The 23,520-nt window shown below is 46.7% G+C and overlaps 1 protein-coding gene across 5 annotated transcripts in view; it reads right to left on the bottom strand.

Annotated features, from left to right (window-relative positions):
- The window catches only part of UBAP2 (ubiquitin associated protein 2), a 1,803,012-nt gene that overhangs the window by 1,301,651 nt on the left and 477,841 nt on the right, over positions 1 to 23,520 (bottom strand). For all 5 annotated transcript variants that reach the window (XM_078674719.1, XM_078674718.1, XM_078674717.1 and 2 more), the window contains exon 8: positions 21,911 to 22,014. In XM_078674719.1, coding sequence (XP_078530845.1) covers positions 21,911 to 22,014 — 104 coding nt within the window. The remainder of the gene's footprint in view (positions 1 to 21,910; positions 22,015 to 23,520) is intronic.

Genomic DNA, 23,520 nt, shown 5'->3' with positions numbered 1-23,520 from the left:
TCTAGAGGGTGCTGCTAGCCGATTGGTTGGGACAAAGACTTTGGTCTTTTAGCATAATGATGTTGATAGGCTACTAAGATTAGGTCCTCAGGCCTTTTTCCTTAGGGCCTACTACTGTTATTTACCTTTGGCACTGCTATTTTATTTACCGTGGGACTCCCGCCTCGGCGACGGGGAATGATTCAGGCATGTGAAAATCTGGTTCAGGCATGTAAATCTATGAAAGATACCCCAATACTGGATAAGTGCTGCAGCCTGTAGACACCTTCCCTGGTCACAGTGTCGTTGGTACCTTTTACAAGAGACCTACATGTGGCCAGAGAGTTGACAATTGGGTTTTGCAACAGTACAGTTTAGGTAAATAACATAGGCCATGGGTACCTGGGTTGGCAGGAACCCAGGGCACACTCAAAGTGCATCAACATTAGGCAAAAAGTGTGTGTGTGTGTGGGGGGGGGGGGGGCACAACCATGCAGAAAATTAGCACTTTCCAACACATCCTCTCCCAATGAAGGTGCTCAACCAGGCAGAAACGTGCTACTTAAGTAAAATATAAAAAGACCGCTCTAACGTAGTGGGTATGTAGTCGTAGATGCATAAGCTGAATGATTAGACGTGTATTGTTCTATTGGTTACATTCTGTTCCATTAACTTCAGTTCTACCGTCTGTCCGAAGCCTGGGGTGTGGACGTCATATATGGTGATCTTTGTCGGAGAGATTAAGAACTAATAAAGACAAAAGTTGGGGGTCATATGTTGCCCAACAGATACCTCACCTGGGCTTTGACCCTCTCCTAAGCCCCCTCTTGTTTTAGGAACTATGGCCGGCAGAGTTTTTTTTTGTGGAAGAATGATGGGCAAAGGAGAAACAGCACCTCAATAGCACCTCATTCACATCCGGAGTAGCGGAAAGGCACTGATTAAGTATGATTAATCTGTGCTTGGTTTCTGCCCCACTGAGGCAAATGGAACTGAAATTTGGGCTGCGTTGTCCAGTTTGTAGGCACAAAAAAACTGAAACAGGAGCCAACAGGTTGCAAGTGCTTTACTTAACACAACAGCGTCTCAATCGAGGACATGTGCTTGCAGGTTAAACCCTAAAAAAGTAATGATGTACACTTCCAAGGAATAGTAAACCATGCCAAACACATGAAAGCGAATAGCTAAAAGGGGTGATCCAAAGGCCATTGTGGCTTATTATGCTTTTTTAAGAACTGATGACAGGATTCATATTACTAGCAATAGGTGATACAGAGAAGGAAAGACTAGACTTACACAGAGGGGTGAATAAACTGTTCCTCAGAGGTTAAAAGAAAATTTTTTTTCAGGTTGCAAGCAAGCCTGAAGTTGAACAGAGTAATTCAAGGGATCCTCAGACTGGCGAGCCGGGACAGATTTGTTTAACCAGTCTAGACAGGGGAATATGGATCTGCTTCTAGACTCAGATATAAATACTGAATATCAGCTATTAAAAAACCTTCTTTAACACAGCTGGACCAGAACTTAGACCCAAGTATAGATGATTGTACTGAAAATATTGTAAATCTCAGATACAAATATATTTTGTTGATGAGGATAGGAACAATAAACATTCTGGGGCTACAATGATGTTCTCAGCTATCTACATGTTATCCAAGATGGTAAACATGGGAAATGTATGTACCAGAGAAACTGTGGAACTTGTGGACTATTCAGGGTGAACCCCTCCATGATCATACAGAGTATGCGTTTATTTAAAAATATCTAAATACTACAGGTAACGCATACACTAAATGGGCTACTGAATTACTTGCACCCAGATATGTAGTTTTTATGAAGGTCTTTAACTGTTTGAGGACCTGAAGTATAAGAATTTTGTTTTAGGCATGTCTATTACACTTAGTTTGATTCAGGCTGCTGACTAGCCTCCTAAGCTTTTAACTTTAAGCAGGCTCGATGAACCACCATGTTACAGATTTTGACAGTCACATCCACTGAAACTAGAAGTGATTAACTCTTTTAAAATATTTAATCTCGAGATGGAGTGATGAGGTCTCCTACTAAAAGGCAATCCATAGTTTAATCCTGATGGAGAGAGAAGATGATGTTACTTACAATCCTAGATCTGCATTGTAGGTACCTTCACTCAATTCATAACCATATATTATTTCCACTTCTCTGCTGTGACCCCAGAACACCATAATTTTAAATAACAAAATCCATCACCCATGTCGCCACAGCAGGTACAACCTCCCCACATTCAACAGGCCAGATCCTTGCAAATGTTTCTCTGATAAAAACCGTATACGAGTAATACAAAAAGCAACACTGCAGTATCTAGTGACAATTTAAATTTAGCACTGGAAATGCCAGCAGCATAAAGAGAAATATGTAAGAAAAGGAAGCCTATTCTGTCAAAAGTACACAAGTGTGAAAATATTCACTGCTCTTTGAAGGGTCTCCCAGAACACACCGGCTGCCCATTAGCCTCTGTTCTATTTGAGAAAATAAACAGGATGGAAAAGGTACTTACCTGCAGCCCTATCTCTCCTCCAGGAAAATCATAAATATAGTCATAAGCACAAAACTGTCATACTCACACAAACAAAAACATTTGACACAAAATATACATATTTCAGAACAAGAAACGTTTGTAAACAGCCTAGGAAAAGCCATATTGGTCAATTAAAAAATACACATTTGCTAGAAATAACCTAATGACCTAAAACTATCAAAAACCTTTTTAAAGGAAGGCTGAGGCAAATAAGGACAACATAGTCTATTAGGCTTAAGTCTAATGTTGGGAAGACGAAGATGAACATGAAGGATCATGGAACAACTGAAGATACTTCTCTTTTCTCCAGAGATGAGGCTGGGTTGCTTGTCAATATAATTAAAATTCCTGAGGAGGAGAACTAGGATTTAATGTAAATAAATATTCCTTGTCTTCAGGGAATCATCCTTATTAGTCATAAGCACTGAATGATAAAGAAAGCCTGTCCCCATATGAAGGTGAAGAAAAACAAAGGAAAAACATTCCACAGAATTTAAACAAATAGATTCTGCATAAAGTTTTGGTCTACTTGGGCATCAACTCTAGAATACAGTAATTTTGTCTGAAGTGTGTACTGGCTTACACATGCCAGCTTTACAGATGTTCGCAATGGAGATGTTTCTCTGCAATGCCGCAGAAGCAGTTCTGCCATTAGTAGAGGGAGCTTTGGGTCTACCGGGGTAGAATTTGATAACATTGCTGTAACAAAGAAGAATATAGGAACCAATCCACTTGGAGATGGACTGCTTGGATGTGGCTTACCCAGTTCTTAAAGGGTGATATTTTACAAATAGATAATGTGCCTAATGTCTTTGATTTTATTTAACCAGAATTTTAAAAGCCTTTTTCCATCAGGCAGATGCAAGGCCCTTTGACCTACAGTAGGATTCAAGAGGAGATTTGGAAGGTAAATTGTCAAATTAACACAGAAAAAAACAGGTTTGTGAAAGGTACTTTCTGTAAGCCATTTTGGCCGCTAAATGTATATTTGTAGAAGAAAACTGCAGCACAGATCTTCAAGTCAAGAAGGTCTGGAAGTACCACCTCTTCTTGAAGTCTAATAGGATCAAAGATCTCCTGCTAGACCAGGTGCAGAACATCTTTCATTTTAAGGAGTAGGATGATCTTGTAGAAGAATGTCTAGTGGCTCTCAAGCCTTCTTGCAGGTGTGATAGAAATACTGCAAGAGTACAAGAGGCAAGCTTCCAAATACAAAAATGGAAGAGTGCAGGACTGCAAGCTTGAATTGGAGATCCAATCTGCTTAACCGTCTCCTGTGTGGTCTTGCCAATATATATATAGAAGGCTGGAGTACTACCATTGCCAATATCCATTCTGGGGCAAAAAGAACTCATGCTTGGTCTTTCGTCAGTTTGATGAGCACACGTTGAATCAGTGTGATTGGAAGCAACGCTTAGACAAATTTCAATGGCCAGCCAAACAAAAAAGCGTTGCCAGTTGGTAGAAGGGAGGATGTGCAATTTCAGAATTTTTTGTTGTTTGTGCTTACACAGAAGTATCTCTAGAATGGCAGATTCGTAAAACAAATGTAGTGGACAATCTTGTTGTTTAACACCCAGTCGCGATTCTCTTGTATAGATCTGCTGAGACAAGATGCCTCTACATTTTGAAAGCCCGGCAGGGGATTTGCAGTCATGTGCAAGTTCCCTCAAATTCAGCCACTTCCAGATTGTTTGTGCCTCTAAAGACAATTTTGGGGGTGGCAGGATGGTGTCCAAGATAGCGACCAGCTAAGTCGCACATCCGGGAACTCAGCCTGCAGCCAGAAACAGACCACGAGGGATTCAAATACAACACCTCCCGAGAGTCAGGTGGCGCCTAGCAGCTTGCGTGCACAGAGAGACTAGGAGGCAGAGCGACACCGTGCAGGCAACAAGGCATGGAGCCACAGCGGGGGGAGACCCCACCCCCACCCACATCCATGCATCGGGGAACCCTGCGGCCGTGCCATGTTTGTCCCCCGGTGAAGTACGAACCCCTAGGAATCCTGGCAGCCAATAGAGGGACTTGGTCGCTGGTAGCTGCGACTCAGACATCTGGGGCCTGCTGCACCTTCCTGGCACTTAATTGGAGGGGAGCCCGCGCCGCCTTCGCCAGTTGGGCGTGAGTAAACACAGGCCCATAGGCTAAGGAGGAAATGGACAAGCACTGTATTAGAGTCACCCACAGCTAGAGACAAGCCACCCTGGACGTGGGGCTCCAAGGCAAGTCCTCCTGTGGGATTGGCTGGCAGACCGCGGCTGCAAATAGAAGCGGTGAAGAGCGACATCTTACAGGCCCGCAGGTCTCTTAGCCCGCAAAACAAGGAGCAAAGCGAAGTAACAGAGGGAGACACAGCCAGTCCCCCAACCGCATTGCCGCAGCTGGGAAATCTGCAGCCCTACCTTGTGTGACAGGGGATGTAGGTCCCTCGGAGACCCGGTTGGTTGGGGGATCGTGGCCACCGGCAGTTGCAGCACAATTGTTCTGGGCCTGCTACTCCACCCAGGCGCTTCATCGGAGGAAAGCCCCCATTGCCTGCACCGTGCAAGTACACACTAGTGCACAGGCCGAGAGGCGCGGAATAATGTGAAAGACAGCGCAAACAACGATGAGTTAATGACAGAGATAGTCTGGGAGGAGGGCTGGGGGCAGGGAAACAATTAGTCCGGCCTGGCCCCCGAGCCCACACGGGTCTCTGCACCAGGTCCCTTTTGATTTGACCTTGGCTTAGTGAGCGGCTTCCACTGTTCTCTCTGAGTAGTGGTCTCACCAGCTTCACTTGGCTGCCAATACCCAGCACTGTCCAAGATGCCGGACACTGCGGACGCCATAGTCTTGAGGCCTATTGACTTAGCTTACCTTTTCCTGGACTACATGACTGGAGCTATTGAACGGCTTAATGAGAGGAGCGTGGGGTTCCAGAAGGGCGCGGGGTTCCAGAAGGGCGCAGGGTTCCAGAAGGGCGCCGGGTTCCAGAAGGGCGCCGGGTTCCAGAGGGGCGCCAGGTTCCAGAGGGGCGCCAGGTTCCAGAGGGGCGCCAGGTTCCAGAGGGGCGCCGGGTTCCAGAGGGGCGCCGGGTTCCAGAGGGGCGCCGGGTTCCAGAGGGGCGCCGGGTTCCAGAGGGGCGCCGGGTTCCAGAGGGGCGCCGGGTTCCAGAGGGGCGCCGGGTTCCAGAGGGGCGCCAGGTTCCAGAGCGGCGCCAGGTTCGAGCGGCGCCAAGTTCGAGCGGCGCCAAGTTCGAGCGGCGCCAAGTTCGAGCGGCGCCAAGTTCGAGCGGCGCCAAGTTCGAGCGGCGCCAAGTTCGAGCGGCGCCAAGTTCGAGCGGCGCCAAGTTCGAGCGGCGCCAAGTTCGAGCGGCGCCAAGTTCGAGCGGCGCCAAGTTCGAGCGGGTCACGCAAGTCACCTTCTGCGGTTCACAAGTGATGAGCCGGCTCACCCCCACGACAGTCCCCCCCACCAAATGCTCTTGGTCAGCTTAGTCATTGGCGGTGGACTCGTCGTGGTCAGCGAAGACCCCCTGGATCCTGCGCTGGGCACTGACTTTTTGGGACATCACAGCGCAGCCTGGTCATTTCGGGGTACCCACACAACAAGGCTGCATACCCCTTTGGTTGCGCCCCTACCCGCAGACCACCTTCACTGTTAGCTGTGGTGCAACAGTGCCAGAGACCTCCCACTGAGAGCGCACCAGTACAGGCCAAAACTCCTAATACGTGTGGACAGTGGTGGCTGGTGAGGCCCCGCACAGTCGTCGCGGTAGGTCTTCTATTCGGACTACAAGGAAGGAACCCTCAGTGAAGGACATTTTTGCTAGATCTGCCCCTAATAAATGCAAGGGCACAAATGGCCATGTGCAATCGGACGCACAAACGGATGCCGCCAGTGTTGGTGGTGCAGTAGGCGAGGACTCCCCTATCACCAAAGGCTTTTTGGAACACTACAGTAAGACTTTGCTGGTCTTAAGCGGGAAATCACAGCTGAAATCAAGGCGCAACAAGCAGATGTAGAAACAGTGGGTACGAGAGTGGCCGCACTAGAGGAGGGACAGGCAGAACGCACGTGAAGGAGAACTCGGGGGACATCGGCAGGAATTGATACCGCTACGAGACTAGAAACTGTACCTCTGCTATTGCCTTGAGGACCTGCAAAACGGATCCCACCGCTCCAATATACGGATTAGGGGTGTTCCACTCCAGGCAATCTTGCGTTCTCTATACCACTGAACCAGGACAACCACAAGACATAGTGACCTGCCTTTACTCCTACCGACATAAGGAAATAATCCTATTCGTGGTATGAGATAAATCCTCTATCACCTTCGATTGATACAGCTTGTGACTTTATCAAGATCACTCACCAATGACTTTGCAACCCGCAAGAGAGCATAAAGCCCATCACGGACCTCTTTCGGGATAAAAATATTAACTTTAAATAGGGTCACCCATACCGGCTTCAGTTTGTGTGCGGGAGGAGACATTTACAGTGCGGTCCCGGAGGATGCTTGGGCACTTCCTGGGATGTCGGACCAATGACCTTCTTCGAGTGACGCATCCCCGCAGCAGAATTCTGCAGCAGCTCCATACCCCAGGCGCTCCGGGCAGTGACAAGTGAAGGTTTGGAGCAAGACAACTGAGACAGACAGCAGAGAAGCGTGCAATAAACTAATACAGCAGCTCCAGAGAGATTGTGAATCTGACCAGACAGACTAAGGTTACGGATTGACTTTCTCCGCCCCACCTCCGTACCACCCAACACCCAACATTCTCGCAATGCATCGATCAATGGGGGAATGTGTGACAATATCGAGTGATGACCCCCAAATGCAGACTTTACTTCCTGATGGAGCTAACCTCGGTATGCTACTAATTGGTTGGTGATCTAGCCAGCGACATGAATCCTACTGCATACCGACTGCTTGACCCTCGCTGGGGGAATAGTTTGGGTTGATGTTTCTTCTCTCATTGAATGTTATATGCCTCTTTTTCTGTGATCTCCCTCGCTACTCTCACTCTATTATTGCCCTACTTTCCTCCCCTTTGAAACTTAGGCGTTCTTCTCTGGGGGTCATACGCTCTCACATCTACTTCCTGGTATTGGCGTGGAACTAAATATTCTTAACCTCAATGTGAGGGGCCTTAATGCACCAGCTAAACGCCTGGCACTCCTTTTCATTCTGTAGGACTCAAAGTGTGACATTTTGATGTTACAAAAAACACACCTACTTCAGAGTGACTGGCAAAGGCTTAGCTCCCGATGGTTGATCGACAGTTTTTCTCTTCAGGGGGCTCCAAGAGAGCGGGGGCGGCTGTCCTGTTGGCCACACATTTCTAGGGGTTAGTCGACAGGGTCCCCCTAGACATACCAGGTAGACTGTTAGCTTTGTAGATCCTCTTCGCTGGTGTCACCTACACAATTGCCATGATTTACGCCCCAAACTAATGTCAGGAATCCTTCATTAGGGAATCCCTGAGCCAACTCTTGATGACAACAGACAAAGGGATACTAGACGAGGGAGATGTAGACATTGTAATAGACACACAGAGCGCGCGCCACACCCAGGGTGAGGAAATCCGGGGGACACTCTGCAGCCACTATGCTCTGGTTGGGGGGGGGTCGGGTCGGACTGATGTTTGGAGACACAGGCACCCTACAGCATTGGAATACACTTTTACCGGGCCAGGCGCAAGCCGCACAACAATTGTGCCTTAATACGAAACTTCTCACATTTGACTTAACGTGATAAGACATATTGATAGCTTTAACCACTTTTTAAGGACGTAATACACCAGCGACCACCCCAGCCACCCTGTGGGAAGCACTTAAAGTGGTGATTAGGGGACAATTCATTGCAATAGCCCATAACAGAGCGGCCGATTAATCAGTCAACTGAGATGCAAGTTATTGAACTTGTAGCCAAACGTGCGCTCTGGGTCAGTGGCAATATGCCGGCAACTAACAGCACCACAGAAGCAACTCTGGGAGGTTAACATGGGCAAAGCGGCAAACGTCCTACTCCGCATTCGACAAAATATAATGCTGAGGACGATAGGGCAGGGCAGAAGCTTGCACACCGCCTCCGAGCACAAGACATTGAGCGGAGTGTTTCCAAGATATTGGGAGCAGACGGGGTTCTCCTCCATCGGGACGTAGACTTCGCCAAAGCTTTTCGTGCATTCTGCGAGTCTCAATAGAACGCCGAGCCTCTGCTGGATTCAGATGCTCATACTTACCCATCCCTAGTGCCTCAAGCCAACACAGAGGCCACAGTGTTTTCTGCCCTGGACGCAGAGATCACTACTCAAGAAGTTTTAACAGCCATAAAGAACATACAGCCCAGCAAGGCACCAGGTCCGGATGGCTACAGTGTGAAATTCGACAAGACTTTCGCCTCACACCTCGCCCTCCTCTGGGCAAGCCTGTTTAATACCCTTGCCGATACAGGCGCACTGCCTGACTCAATGAGCCTGGCTTCAATTACGGTAATTCACAGAATGGGCAAGGACCCCAAATACTGTGCGTCCAATCGCCTGACTTCCTTCTTGATTGCAGATGCAAAACTCTACCAGTGTGCTTGCCCGCAGGCTACCTCCTTATTGCAGGGTTTGGTGGATCCAGACCAAGCTGGGTTCATTCCGGAACAGGGGTGCAGTGACCATACTAAATGACTGCGCCACCTGGTGGACAAAGAGCAATGCACCCAGACACCAGCGGTTCTCCTATCGATTGATGTCGAAAAGGTCTTTGATCAGGTGCACTGGCCCTTCCTACACAGGGTACTACAGTGGATGGGTATAGGTACCTGGTTCTGCAAATGGGTCCAGGCATGTTAACAGGCCCCTCGGGAGAGCATACAGGTTAATGAAATGAAAACCACAACATTCCCCGTTACACGTGGGGCACAGCAAGGTAGCTCCTTGTCGCCCCTACTTTTCCCGAAGAATATATGAAATAACTAACGTTGAGGGTGGACGGATGGCTGGAAGAGGGCACATCATGCTTTATGCAGTCAATGTCCTTTTAACCCTCACCGACCCTGAACAATCCTTTCATATCTGGGACTTCAGATTATTGCCACACTTCCGTCCATAGCTGCCCAAAACTATGGTGGTCTCCTAACCACTACGTGTTTGACCTTCACCACCAGGAAGCTCAATCTGTCCTGCCTTGGGCGCATAGCAGCCATTAAAATGACAATACTACCCAAGATCTTCTATGTGATGCAAACTCTCCCGCTTCAGCCTCCCTCGACCCTCTTAGATAAACTTCAGACCCTTATTTGGCATGTCATCTAGGCAGGCAAGCGATCGAGGATCGCCAATACTCGTGTTTACTTGCCGATACAAGGCATTTCGAACCTCGGCTGCTATTATCAAGCAGTTCAGCTGCGCTACATAGAGTTTGTATTTTGTTGACCAGGCTATTGCGGGCATGCATATCTGGAAAATGCCCTTGCTTCCGAAAACCCACAGGCCGCTGAGTTCCTGTGTCCCCGGTGACCTGAGCCACCATTTGTGTATGGGACACCACGTCCAACTGCTGCATGGGCTCTCAATGCCCATATCTCCCCAAATCCCCCACCCCCCAATCTCCCTCCACCCCAGTAGGCAACCCGACTTTCCCCCTGCAGCCTCTGGTGTGGCATTTCAAGCCTGGCAAGATGCCAACTACAACCCTATCGGGGATCTGTTTGAACCAAAGGGGCTTATGGACTTCTCTATGCTACAGGTCTCTTATGGTCTACCGGAGACCGCAAGGTGATGTGGCATAAAGGTAATGCAGAAGTGGATCCAACCACATGCCTGGAGAGTCTTGAGACCCTTTGAGAAATGGCTTCTCACGAGACACACAGGTAAGAAAATACTTTCCGACATTTACACATCTTTAAATGCACTGCACTCACCACGGCAATCACCATGGCAGGCCAGATGGAAAAGGGAAAGTAAGAAACCCTTCACAGACAGGGAGTGAAGTGACACTACACCAAGCCCAAAACTCTGCTCTAAACACCACCACTAATGAAATGATCCTAAAAATAGCCCATTACTGGTATCTTAAAACCAGAAAAAATAGCGGTTTGAAACCATAATGGCGACGAGCACTGCTGGCGAGGCTGTGGATAACAGGGCACTCTTAAAACCTGCTTTGGCACTGCCCAAGGCTACAATTCTTCTGGGAGGGAGTACTAGAAGCATCTGTTCTTGGCATGTAGAGCTACAGAGTACACTTTGCATAGATCACCATCTGGTGTGGGGAACAGATGCTTGCACCTTGTTGTCTTGGAAGAAGTCTTTTGTGGTCACGAGAAAGGTGACTCCTCCGTTGGATGATAGTGCGCATGGGCATCGACTCATCTTAAGATTGTTTTTCGCCATGAAGGGAAAAGATGGAGTTTGCAAGAAATAGAATAGATGTCCATGTAAGTGTATCTAATTAAGATAAAAACTTGAACAGATATAGGTCCAGGGGAGGCGGGTGGGCGTGTACTACTCTGCAGTTCGACATGCCAAGAACAGATGCATACTGGTAAGTAGCACTTTCCGTTCGAGGTATACGAGATGCAGATAGTACACTTTGCATTGACTGTACAGCAGTATCTCCCCTAGCAGTGGTCACCTGTATTTGTTGCAGTGGTTTGAGAAAGTGTTTTAAGAACAGCTTGGCCCACAGAAGCTTGTTGCTTCGCCTGCACGTCAACACAATAGCGTGTGTAGTAGACCAAGTTGCTGCCTTACAAATGTCTTCTAGGGGAATGTTCCCTAAGAGTGCCCCTAGTTTGCATGTTGAATGTGCTCTAGGGGGAATTGTTTAAGTGCGTTTTGCTTTTTGGTAGCAAATTTGAAGACCTTTGACTATCCACCTGGCAATTCCTGTTTTGGAGACCGGGTTGCCTTTATGGGGAGGAGAGAAAGCTACAAACAGTTTTCTTTTTATAAAGGGTTTAGTTCTGTCTATGTAATAAAGTAAAGCTCTTGACATCGCGCGTGTGAAGAGCTCTTTCTGCTACTGAATAAGGGTTTTGGAAAAACACTGGTAACTCTATTGATTAAGATAGAGAGCAGAACTTATCTTTGGAAGAAATTTTGGGTTTGTTCCAAGAACCACTTTGTTTGGATGTATTTGTAAAAATGGTTCTTGTATGGTTAAAGCCTGGATCTCACTTACTCTCCTAAGAGATGTGGTTGCGACAAGGAACGCTACTTTCCATGTAAGGAATTGTAATTCGTATTTATGTAAGGGCTCAAATGGGGGACCCATGAGTCTAGTAAGAACAATGTTTAGGTTCCACACCGGAGATGGTGGCAGTCTGGGTGGAATTATCCTTTTAAGGCCTTCCATGAAGGCTTTTATAGCAGGTACTCGAAACAATGACAAATGTTGTCTGTTTTGTAAGTAGGCGGCAAGGGCAGCTAGACGTAATCTGATTGATGAGTATACAAGATTGCATCTTTGTAGAAGAAGCAAATAGCAAATGTTTTGAGACTTCAGGAGCCAGATTCAGTTGCATTGGATCTGGGTGCCGTATTTCTCCATGGTTCTGCGTCCACAGCTTTGGGGAGAGCTGTAATTTTTTATGAGGGACTAATGATAGTTCGAGTAATGTTGTGAAGCATGGTTGCCGTGCCCATGAGGGAGCAACTGGGATCATTTTGAGAGACTGTATGAGCTTGAGTATTACTAGTGGAATGAGTGGGAATGGCGGAAAAGGGTACGCAAATCTGCCTAACCAGCTCATCCATATCGCATTTCCCTTGGACAGCGGGTGTGGAAACCTGGTGGCGAAGGTTGGGCATTTTGTGTTTGCGTGTGTGGCTAAAAGATCTAAGTCTGGTCGGCCCCAGATTTGGAAGAAAGGTTGAAGAACTTGCCGATGAAGTTCCCATTCATGTATTTGTCGAGTCTGAAGACTTAACAGATCCGCTATATGATTGCTTACTCCTGGAAGATCTTCCGCCAGAAGATATATGTTTTGTGGAATGGCCCATCTCCATATGCTTTGCGCTATGCGGGGGCTGCAAAGAATGTGTTCCTTCTTGCTTTTGTGTGCAATACATTGCGGTCATATTGTCCGTCCGGACTAAGACAGTTGTGTTGAAAAGATGTACTTGGAATGACTAAGTCTCCAAATATTGCTAGTAGTTCTAGGCGATTGATATGGAGCAGTTTTTGTTGGGTGGTCCAACTGCCCTGAATTGTATGGTTTAGGAGATGGGCTCCCCAGCCGGTGAGTGATGCGTCTTTTAGCATTATCTGTGGAACCGGTTCTAGGAACAGGCGCCCTTTGGACAGGGTTTTGTGTTTTCCACCACTGCAGAGAGCAATGTGTGCGGCTGTCCACCAACACCAGATCTGGAAGTTGTCCTTGAGCCTGGTTCCACTGGTGTGCTAAACATTCCTGTAAAGGCCGCATCTGAAGTTTTGCGTGAGGTACAATGAAAATGCAAGAGGCCATCATTCCTATGAGTTGCAAAAACACTTGTGCTGGGAGAGAGTGTTGGGGCTGAAACCTGTTGATGAGGGTTTGCATGCTGGCTATCCTGGCTGGATTGGGGTATGCTAGAGCTTTGCAAGTGTCTATTGTGGCTCCTAGATACTGATGTATGTGGGAGGGTTGAAAGAGTGACTTGGTGTAGTTTAGTGTGAAGCCAAGTTGTGTAACAGTTGAATTATTTGATGTGTGGTGAACACACTGGTTGTATGAGTTGGCTTTTATCAGCCAATCATCCAGGTATGGAAATACATGAATTTGCTGTCTTCTCAAGTGTGTTGCTACTACTGCAAGGCATGCTGTGAACACCCTGGGTACTGTGGTCACCCCAAATGGAAGGACTTTGAACCTTAGGTATTTCCTGTGAGCAGGTGGTATGGTAATGTGGCAGGGCGTCCTTGAGATCTATGTGGCAAGGACATCTCATTGTTGAAGCAGTGGAAGAACCTGCTGAAAGTGATCATGTGAAAATGATCAGATTGTATGTAGAAATTGAGAGGTCTGAGGTCCAGTATTGGCCTTATGGTCCCGTCTTTTTTGGGGATTAGGAAATGGAGGGAGTAAACCCCTGTTCCCTGATGTTGTATGGGAACTGGTTCTATTGCATGTTTTTGAAGCAGTAAAAGAACCTCTTGTTCGAGGAGTGTTAGATGTTCCCCAGACATTGAGCGTTGTTTGGGTGGTATGCTGGGTGGAGTAGTAGTCTGTTCCAGGCAGTAACCATATTGGATAATTTGTCTTACCCACTTGCCTGTAGTAATGGAATTCCAGACAGGTAGGAACTGTGCTAGTCTCCCTCCGACCGGAGTTGAATGGTCTGTAGGGAGTGGAGGGAAATCACAGCTTATTACTGGGGGAGGTGCGAGTGTTATTACCTTGGCCTCTCCCCTTGTTGTTTCACCTGTATCCACCTCTAAAATATCTCCTGTTAGGGGATATTTGTGTGGTGTTTATGTATGAAGCATTGTCTGTATTGATGTTTTTGTATGCTCCCCTATAAAAGGAGCATCAGAAGGAACCCCGTGGGGATTGAGATTGCAATGCTCCCATGGATTTAGCAGTCTCTTTGTCCTTTTTCATTTTTTCAAGAGTGGTGTCTATAGCTGGTCCAAAAAGCTGCTGCTGATTGAACGGCTGATTGAGGATAGTTGTTTGTACCTCCTATCTGAAGCCTGTGATGCACAAGGAAGCATGTCGTCTGAGTAACAAGCTAGGGTTAATGGCCCTAGAGGCGGTGTCTGCTGCATTAGTTATTAACTTCCCCTCCTGAAATAAATCATTGGTTTTGGTCTTATATTGATCAGGTAAATGTTGCAATAGGGTTTCTAGTTAGTCATAGTGACCCCTATCATTCCTAGCAAGTAATGCTTATGTGTTGGCTATTCGCCAGTTATTGGCAGCTTAGGCAGCCACTCGTTTGCCAGAAGTATCAAATAATTTAGACCCCTTGTCCGGAGGAGGCGCATCACCAGAGGTTTGAGAGTTGGCACGTTTTCCAGCATTAGTTACCACTAAGGAATCTAAAAGGAGCTGACCTTTGATGTAGGCGGGATCACTGGGAGCGGGTTTATACTTTTTGTCAATCCTTGGATTTAGTATTCTAGTCCTAACAGGGTCCTTGAATATGTCAGGGGCATGTTTAATGACCCCTTTTAACATTGGCAGTGTTTCTACAGTTTATAGTGACTGTTCAAAGGTGCCTAGTAGAAAATCCTGCCCTGCCGGTCTGAATGCATGGGGAAACTATGGTATCAAGCCGCCCTTTTTACAAGCTAGTTAAAACCAATATTGTCATCTGGGGGAGATGGCTTTGTTGGATATGCATGAGAGTTAGGGAGGTCTGGAGGATCTACTAGGTCATCATGATTGTCCCAGTCATCCAGTGTATCGTTATCAGAGTCATCAAACGGGTCAGTGTTGTGTCCCCTATCCCCTAAATCATCATCAACAGGTGGTAGTGGTGAGTTTGGTGGAAGTGTAGGAGAGTGTAGGAGAGACAGGCTTAGAAGTAAGAACAGGAGAAGAGGGTTGTAAAGGTAAACTAGCACAGTACTCCTTTACAGGCACTGCAGGAATGCCTGGGGTGTCCAATTTCCTTTTATTGTGTGGAACAGTAGACCCATGTCCTGTTTTAGGGTCTATATGGAGTACTTTTTGTCTTGGATGGATAGGATCCGGTTGAAAAAGTTCTTCCTCTTCTGTAGATGCTTTCGGCGCAGATGTTTTTGGGTCCAAGCAGGGTTTGGATTTCTGCTCCGGAGCCTTGGAGGGTGTTTGAGTCCTTTGGATTTGATGTGGAGGCGGAAATCTTTTTCGGTTCTGAATGTTTCAGATCCGATGACTTTTCCTTCGGCACGGGGGTGGTTGGTGCCAAGGTCTTTTTCGGAGTAGGTTGCACTCTGTGCTTCGGTGCAGATGGCTCTTGTGGGACAGTGATATGTGGTTTGCTCGGTCCCGAGCTAAACGAAGGTTTGTCTTATCTTTGGAGCCCAGCCCGAGGGCGGGGCTTTTGAAGCTCATTTTTGGTCGCGACTTGGGCCAGCAGGCGAAGTCTTGACCAGGGCTTTCTTTTTTGGAGGTGGGACTGGGGCAAGGTCAGTTGTACTCACTCGATCTAGAGAGATGGGATGGTCTGAGTTGGATTCGTCTGCTTCAGACTCGATTTGCAGATCCTCAGAGTCCTCTTCCGGAACATCGGGCCTTCATCAAATATGTCCACCGGTGCCAGAGCTGCTTGCTGCGCCATGATGTTTCATCGGGCCCGGCAATCACGGACAGTCTTTTTAGATCTAAAGGAGGAGCAGGCCTGGCAATTGTTCTCATCATGCTCAGGCGACAGACCCAGGTTACAGACCTTGTGGTGGTCACTGTGTGGAAATTTAGCTCCACACTGGGGGCATTTTTAAAATGGAGTCCTTTCCATGAGCCGTAGGCCCGAACGGCTAGATTGGCCCAGCGGCCCGCATCGACGACCGGAATAGAGTATTTGAGGAGCGTGTTGAAAATCACCCAATCTAAAACAATACCGTTGAGTCTGATGGTTTTGCGGGTCGAAAAGGTTTGGATAATATGGTAGCGGAGCGCAGAAGTTACTTCTGAACCCGATGGCGGAAAAAAAACTTTTAGAAAAGCTATAAATTTCACTCATGGCAATCAGAGCAGATAACCATTTATTACGATTTGAAGGTTCCATTAGTCATTTATGTTCTGCCACCCTGCGGCACGATTAATAACACTCTCTCCAGTCGGAGGGAGTGATCAGAGGAGAGGAAGTTGGTAGGTCACTGTCCTGAGTGAGACCAGGATTTCTGTGAGGTTCATTAGTGCTGCTGACAAACTTTTCCAGATCTTCTGCAGTATGAGGGTTATTGCTGCCCTTGCAGTTGAGGCTGATGTGACCACAGAGGGGATTGAATGCTCAGCCTTGCTTGGTAAGTAGGTCACTGCGTGTAAACAGTGACGTTTCTTTCTTTTCTACCAATCCTACTGACTTAAAAGTTTCAGCCGCATCCCTAACTCTCTGCATTTTATCATCCATGAGGAACCCAAACTGAACTCATCGCATGAATGGCAGGTTCAGAATATTAAGCTGCACATCAGGCTTCAAGACTTGTATTCACAGCAATTAGGCACATTTGAGGGAGATGCTGTGGCAAAATGTGATTATTGGCAAATCTGAGATTTGCCAATCATCAAAAATGGAAATACTCAAATGTGAGGCACTAGCAGTCTTCGTACGATTTCCACAAGGTCTTGCATCCAATCTCTTGGGCACCCTTCAGCATAAGTGACTAGGGATTTCCATAGGATTCTATTGTATTGCTATAGCAAGGCTGTGGCGCTAGTTGTTTTCAATGTTACTGCTACAGCTCCACAACTGCATCAATGGGTTTGCTCTCTTTGTCATGGAGAAATAGTGGCTTCTGAGGTAGACATTCTTTCCTGGCTGCCAAGACTATGATGGAGCTCAGTGTAAGTCCCTGAAAGGTGTAGACTAAGTCCTGGTCGAAAGGTCAATACTTTTTCATAGTCGCAAAGAACTTCTCTTCTCCAAACTCTGTAAAGCTGGGAACCAAAGGCAAAACGGACCTTGAAGTAGAACAAAGCTACACGATGGCAGATGAGAGGCCTTCATCTGTATACAGTGTCACTGGTCTCCTTAGGAGGACATCCTGAGAGGTGGCAATATGATCTACATATGGCAATCTGGACAATGAGCAGGCACATGAAGTTGGAGAACAAGATACGCCTGATGAATAATGCCTAGTTCAGGAAGTGGATGGTGTCCTCCTCTTTTGCCATCGATGGGACGTAACTGGAGAAACACAATGGTTCAGAGCCCAAGACCGAGTTGTCGGATGTGCTGGGGGGAAAATGCATCTGCCTGATAGGTGACAATGGGGAGTGTCTATGAACCATAACTAGTCTATGTTGACAGTCTATGGGTGCAAGTGGAACCTGAAGACTGCAGGAAAAACCATCTTAGGTGAACCCGATGGAACCGGAGACATCTGTGGTCAAGAAAAAGTACCTAGAAGGTAAGGTGGAAACTTAAGACTTTGTCAACTGCCTCAGCAGCAGGAACCTTTGATGTTTAGCAGGCAGATTGCGAGGATTGACATCAGACAGCAAGGAACCAGAGGAGTCTTTTGGTTGATTGAGTCCCCATAGCATCATCCGTACTGCAGAGCTAGCTTTCATCAAAGGCATTAGTGCCAAAGTATGCTTCAACACTGATTTGTTAAGCCAAATGGTGATCTCGGACATATTGAGTGATGTCAAAGCAGCTTCTGCTTCCAAGATCTTCCTTTTGTGAGTCCTTGCCTTGATAGTGCACACATGCAGTAGAAGAGGTAGACTTATCTGACTAGCTTGCAATTTATTTCCTTCCTTCTTCATCTAACCAAACAGCTTCTAGCTTCCCTTTTAGGCAAAATCCTTCACAGCCCATTGATATTGTTTCTTTTACGAAGCTTACATTCTTTGAGCAGGAGAAGGTAAACAGACCATACAAGGAATAAGGGTCAGGGGCAGCCTCCTTCCTCCCACGGAAGGGGCACTTCACAAAAATTGAAGACATCTGTGGAGAATAGCCCTTCTAAGAGGTTAATATATAAAAAAAGATTTTAAACTCCTCAGATATTGAATGAAGTTAGGTTAAACAATTCTAAGGAAAACATATCAAAACATTACAGTAAAAATCCCTGATTTGTTTAGAGATCCACACAGCATGAGCCAGAAAAAAAGTGATGCTATGATACAACTGTCAGTACAGAGCATGCTGGGATATGGAACCTGCTTGCTTCTTAAAGGAGCATTACATATTTTTAAATATGTTCACTTTTGACCAAATAGACCTCTTTTCACTTCAAGAATATTTCTATTATGTAGTGTGAGAAGTTGGCCTGATGTGCAGTGCTCACTATTCTAGTGATCACTATATATCAGTCCAAACAACCCTTATTGATGATTGGTTGTAAGTCAACCTTATAGACCAGCTATCCTAGTAGCATGGATACGAGCAGTCTAAGGCTAAGACTCTAGAGGGCGTGTTAAGCCAGCTGTTTTACCATCACATTACCCCTTGAACACCCAGTGAAAGGACACCACACAAGTTGTTATGAAAATAAACAGTGTATTTATTTATAACAAGACTACCCTGGCTCTTTATGAGACAGGGAGCTAAGCACACAACAAAACTCTTATAAAAATACTTTAAGTCGCACAATTTACACAAATGCCCGAGGGGCACGAAAAACCATATACTCTAAAAGTGGAATGCAAATTACTAGCAGGTAAGTAACAATTCTCAGAGGCTTTAGAAACGCTAGGCCTACAATACTAAACACTCAGGTTAGGAGCAGGAGGCCTAGGGACACCACGTGCAGAGTGGGAACTCTCACGCGTAAGGCGGGAAAAAGCCTATGGAAGCTAGAACTCACAAAGTTACTGTTCTCGGGCGAACCCGACTAGGTAGGTCGAAAACGACAGTGGATCTGGACCCTTGGATAGTGAGGCTATGCTGGGGCACCGAAATGCCGAAGTTACCTAGCCCAGGGGCTGCGGCTGCATAGGTCTGAAAAGACGTCGGGATTCCTCGTTGACGAACCAGGAGCCTGAAGAAGAAGTTGCTGGCAGGCGGCCAGTGAAGAAAAGTTCGAAGAGATCCAAGCCTGGATCAGGGAAGAAGAAACCTGAAAGCAGAGGGGACCAAGTTCTTGAATCACTAGCCAGTGATTAAGTGGGCACCAGGATGGCACCGGGCGAAGTCACCGCAGTCAGGTGAGTGGGCGCTGCTGGGCTCTGTAGTCTCACGGACCAGGAGGCGTTGTCGGCGACCAGGATGGAGGTACGAGCTGTCCCACGATGGATGATGCTCTCGACGTCGCTGGACCCAGGATTGGGGCAACAAGTCTTGGCAAATTCAAGCCCACGCGGTGGACCTAAAATGGCGTCTGGAGTGGACCAGGAGGGTCCGGGGTGCTCCTCTTTTGGAAGGGAGCAAGGGCCAGTCTGGAGCAACCAGACCAGCAGCAGTGATGTCGTCGGGCGTCGTCAGGAAGGCCACAAGCCAGCGGGCTAGTAGCCAAACAACGCGGTGAGCAGCAAAAAGCAGAAGGGCCCCACGCAGATCGTGGAGGTGCTGGGAGGCTGGACTTCGGTGCTGGAGCTGCTCAGGGTCGGGGCTTCTCGGTCCCCAAAGCACTCACCAGAGGATCCCTCGGCGTTCGTGCTGGAGAGAAGTCGTGCAGTCTTGAAGATGGCCGGTCCCTCGAGGTCTCGTCGCACCCACGGTTCTCAGCTTGGCTGTAGAGGTGGGTAGAGGTCAGAGGTGCCAGGGAAGCCGGTTCTCGTCGAGCTGCGCAGTCGGATTCCGGAGGAAGGACTTGCAGCAGACCGCAGTGTTCTTTAAGGTGGTGCCTGCGGATGCAGGGTGACTACTCCTTAGCCACAAGGGAGAATCTTGAAGAAGAAATCTTGATGTCCTTTCGTAGAAAGTCGTGTCTTGATTCCAAAGATGATCTAATTTGGAAGGGGGCCTGCTCCTACCTTTATCTGGGAAAAGGGGGCTGGCACGCGACTAAGTCCTGCCCTATGGGTGGGACCAGGAGGGGGGTGGTTACACCCCTCTCCTTTGGCGGGCTTTCCCCAGGCCAGGGGCTGGAGTGCCCCTGGAACTGGTTTCAGCCGGCCTATGCACAGTGAGCACCGGGGTGCCACTTGCAGTCACCTTCCTCTGTAGCCCTGCCTACCTGGAATACACAAAACCCTTTCTGGGACGGTGCTGGCACCGCCCCTGGCAGGAAACCCTTTGTCCTTGCCTCCTGCTCTGGGAGGACTCCCAGCAGCAGGAGGGCAGACTTGTGTCTCGGTGGCAGCATCCATTTTGTGGAGCTGAGGCTATGTCTGACTTTAACCGGGGTTACAGGTTACATACATGTCGTGTCCCTCTAGAAGGGTGGAATGCTAACCCCGTCGCCAGAATTGGCGAGGGGTTAGTATTCCAATTCGTATGACACCTTACTCGACATGTTTTGATAAAGCGATACCAGAGTTGGCATATAACCGCGAGGATTATAATGCACTTAAGAGTATATGGTATGCGATATCATGGAAACGGCTAAGGGATGGATCCCGAAAGCCGCAGACAGGCTCAGCTCATGCCAGAGCACCATCTCACACGATTCCAAGCACTCTGCCTTCAGGATTGTTAAGGCCTGCCATAGGAGTGACTGATAGGAGATCTGTGTGTCCATTTTAGGGTTAGATATAGGTATACTATATCTAAAGCAAAGGGTGATTACACCACCTTGCCCCAGCTGTCGTGCAGCCAGTTGTGTCAGTTTAGTTAGTCAGCCCAGGGGTGGCACAATACATGCTTCAGCCCCTGGGAGACTTCTGGGTGCACCTCAGCCCTGGGTACAGGGACTTAGAGAGGGCCCAGTGCCAATTCAGTACCTGAGTACAATTTGGATAGAGAGAACAGCTAGGCTGTGGGTCTGATTAGCAGGCCCACAGCCAGGGAAAGTCGTAAACCAGTGCAGCAAAAAGCAAAAATCTGGGTGATCATAGGATTGCAGACCCTACTCTCCTACATGTAGGATTTTTCAATGCTAAATCTGATTATTTCCTAATAGAGTTCACTAGGTGGTGTAAGGTTATCTGCAACACTGGATTTGTAAAACATCAACAATTTTGCAAAGGGCAAACCTATTTAATCTACCTCAGCAATATAGAAATTGACAGCAATCAAATCAAAGACAAGGAGTATGTTTTTAGATTATAAAAAGTGGTGTTCTGGGGTCCTCGCACGCTGCGGGATTATTCTACATTTATGACCATCAGCAACTATCATATGAGGCAGAACACCAGTTTAGCCATGCCTTCACAGAGAAAAGGCTATTAATGGCTCTTTCAGTGATCTCTATAACATCTTTATCTCTACATCATCAGCATTGCTGGAAGGGGGCAGCTGAAATGGGGATGAGGAGTGTTAAAAACAATAAAGGTATTTCTGCAATTTAAATGCCAGCAATCCAAACCAGAAGTAACCAGTCTAGGAGCCACTTAGGGATTCCAGTACACCTTGTTGATTCTCCCACAGCTTCACTCTATCAAGTACGGAAACTTTTTCATTGGCAAAGCAGGAAACCTCTTTTAAGGATGCAAGGCCACTTGTGATGCTTCCAAATACGAAGTGTGTGAATAGATATCGATCGTCTATTTCCAAGATGAAGAATCCTCTCTAACAATTGTATGCAACTAAGGAGAAGCCCTCCAGTTTTAGAATCTCAGTAATAGACTACAAATGCTACTTAAATTCTTTAGTTACAGATTAACATTTGATTTGCTTGGTTATGTGAAAATGTTCTCAAATGTTCTCTCACCTGTTCCATCATCACCATCAACTGGGCCAATATCCCAAGCCTCAGACTTCATCCCATAGCCATCGTTGGATGTTGGTTCTGAATAATCTGCAGGATTAAAGGTCCTAGAGTTTGGGAAACAAAAAACATTACAAAGTATTAAAGTAAACAAAACTAAATGTTGTTTTAGTGACTAAATGGTACTGGCATGCAGATAAGGCCACATTCGGTGCTTTTAGAGGAGGCAGCAAAATGTCTAGAACAGATTAGATGGAAGAGATATGATATGAAGCTACTCCTACTTTAAAACAAGATTGGTTTCTCTTTCAAAATGATTCTTAAGAAATGGCTCCGACACAATTACGTAAAGTAAGTTAAAAAATCCAAGAGTCCTTAGACTAGAAATGACAAGTATCTCCTTTCTGGAAACATTACAATGTAAATTTACTCCTGCTTTCATCGCACTTTTTTTGATAACATGTAACATGCTTTATCACAACGTGGTTATTGGAACATTTGAAAATATTAGCTCTTCAAATAAGACAATATTTTCAAAATCATTGTGTGATGTGCCCAGATGAGTTGCGCCTTTCTTTCTACAATTCAAATGCAATGAAAAATAACTTAGAAAGACAAAGATCAATGAAAAAGTGGCTCTCTTGAAGGCAATAGAAACCAACAACAAGGGAGTAAAGCTAGACCAGGGATCTCCAACCTTTTCTGTAGTGAGAGCTACTCATGTTCAATGAAACTCATAGGATTGTTGTATAATCTCATTTTTTTATATGTGTATATTATTTCAACCAAGCAAAAGCTTTCTAATTGAATAGGCGGGCCAATACACAGGTGAGCTACTCAGAGGTAACAAAATGGTTACTTCCCAGTAGTAGTTTTTGAAGAATTTTCTGGATTCATATGCTGTGCATCATTCTGCCATTTAGTGGTTGGGTCCGGAATTGTCTTTTTTTGTGGTCGCTGTCGACCACCATTTGGTGCCAGGTACGCACCCTGTGTGTCGTCAGACGGTATCCTGGAGGTCGACTTGCGTGGTGGCCATTTACGGATTCTTTTTTCTGTTTTCATTATGTTTTGTAATCCTTGGAATGGTTTTGAAATACTGTTGTAGTCCTTTGCTTTCCCGCCTGTTTGTTTTCCTTCTAGGGAAGGCCTGGTGGGTCGCATGTGAATCCAGAAAATTCTTCAAGCTGCAAAACTACTCCTACAGGTAAGTAACCATTTTGTTTTGCAGCGTGAATCCTTTTCTGGATTCACATGCTGTGTATCAGATTATGCAGTGGGTTCTCCAGTGTCTGGGAGGCTGTGGTGAAAGGAAGACCTTGCAAACAAGTGTTGACACACCTTCTGTCCAATTTGAGCTTCCTTATTCATTTGTGTATTCACACAATAAACAATAATGCTTTGTAAAGGTGTGTGATTATGCCCATGTTGCTGCTGCGCGCAAATGGAGTCAGTGGGCACATTGGGCATAAATGCCAGCATTGCTCCTTTCGTGGAGTGAGCTGTTGGTTGCAATGTTAGTTCCTTTTTAGGTTTTGCCTAGCCAATGCGTACGAAGTACGCATACGCTAGCAAAATCTTATGTTTTTCTCTGTGGGGTCGGGTATCCGCCC

Source organism: Lissotriton helveticus, chromosome 2_1 (assembly GCF_964261635.1).
Source record: "Lissotriton helveticus chromosome 2_1, aLisHel1.1, whole genome shotgun sequence".
NCBI classification, from domain to species: Eukaryota; Metazoa; Chordata; class Amphibia; order Caudata; family Salamandridae; genus Lissotriton; species Lissotriton helveticus.
The sequence above is the reverse complement of the archived record's forward strand: the minus strand, read 5'-3'. Positions and strand labels throughout refer to the sequence as shown.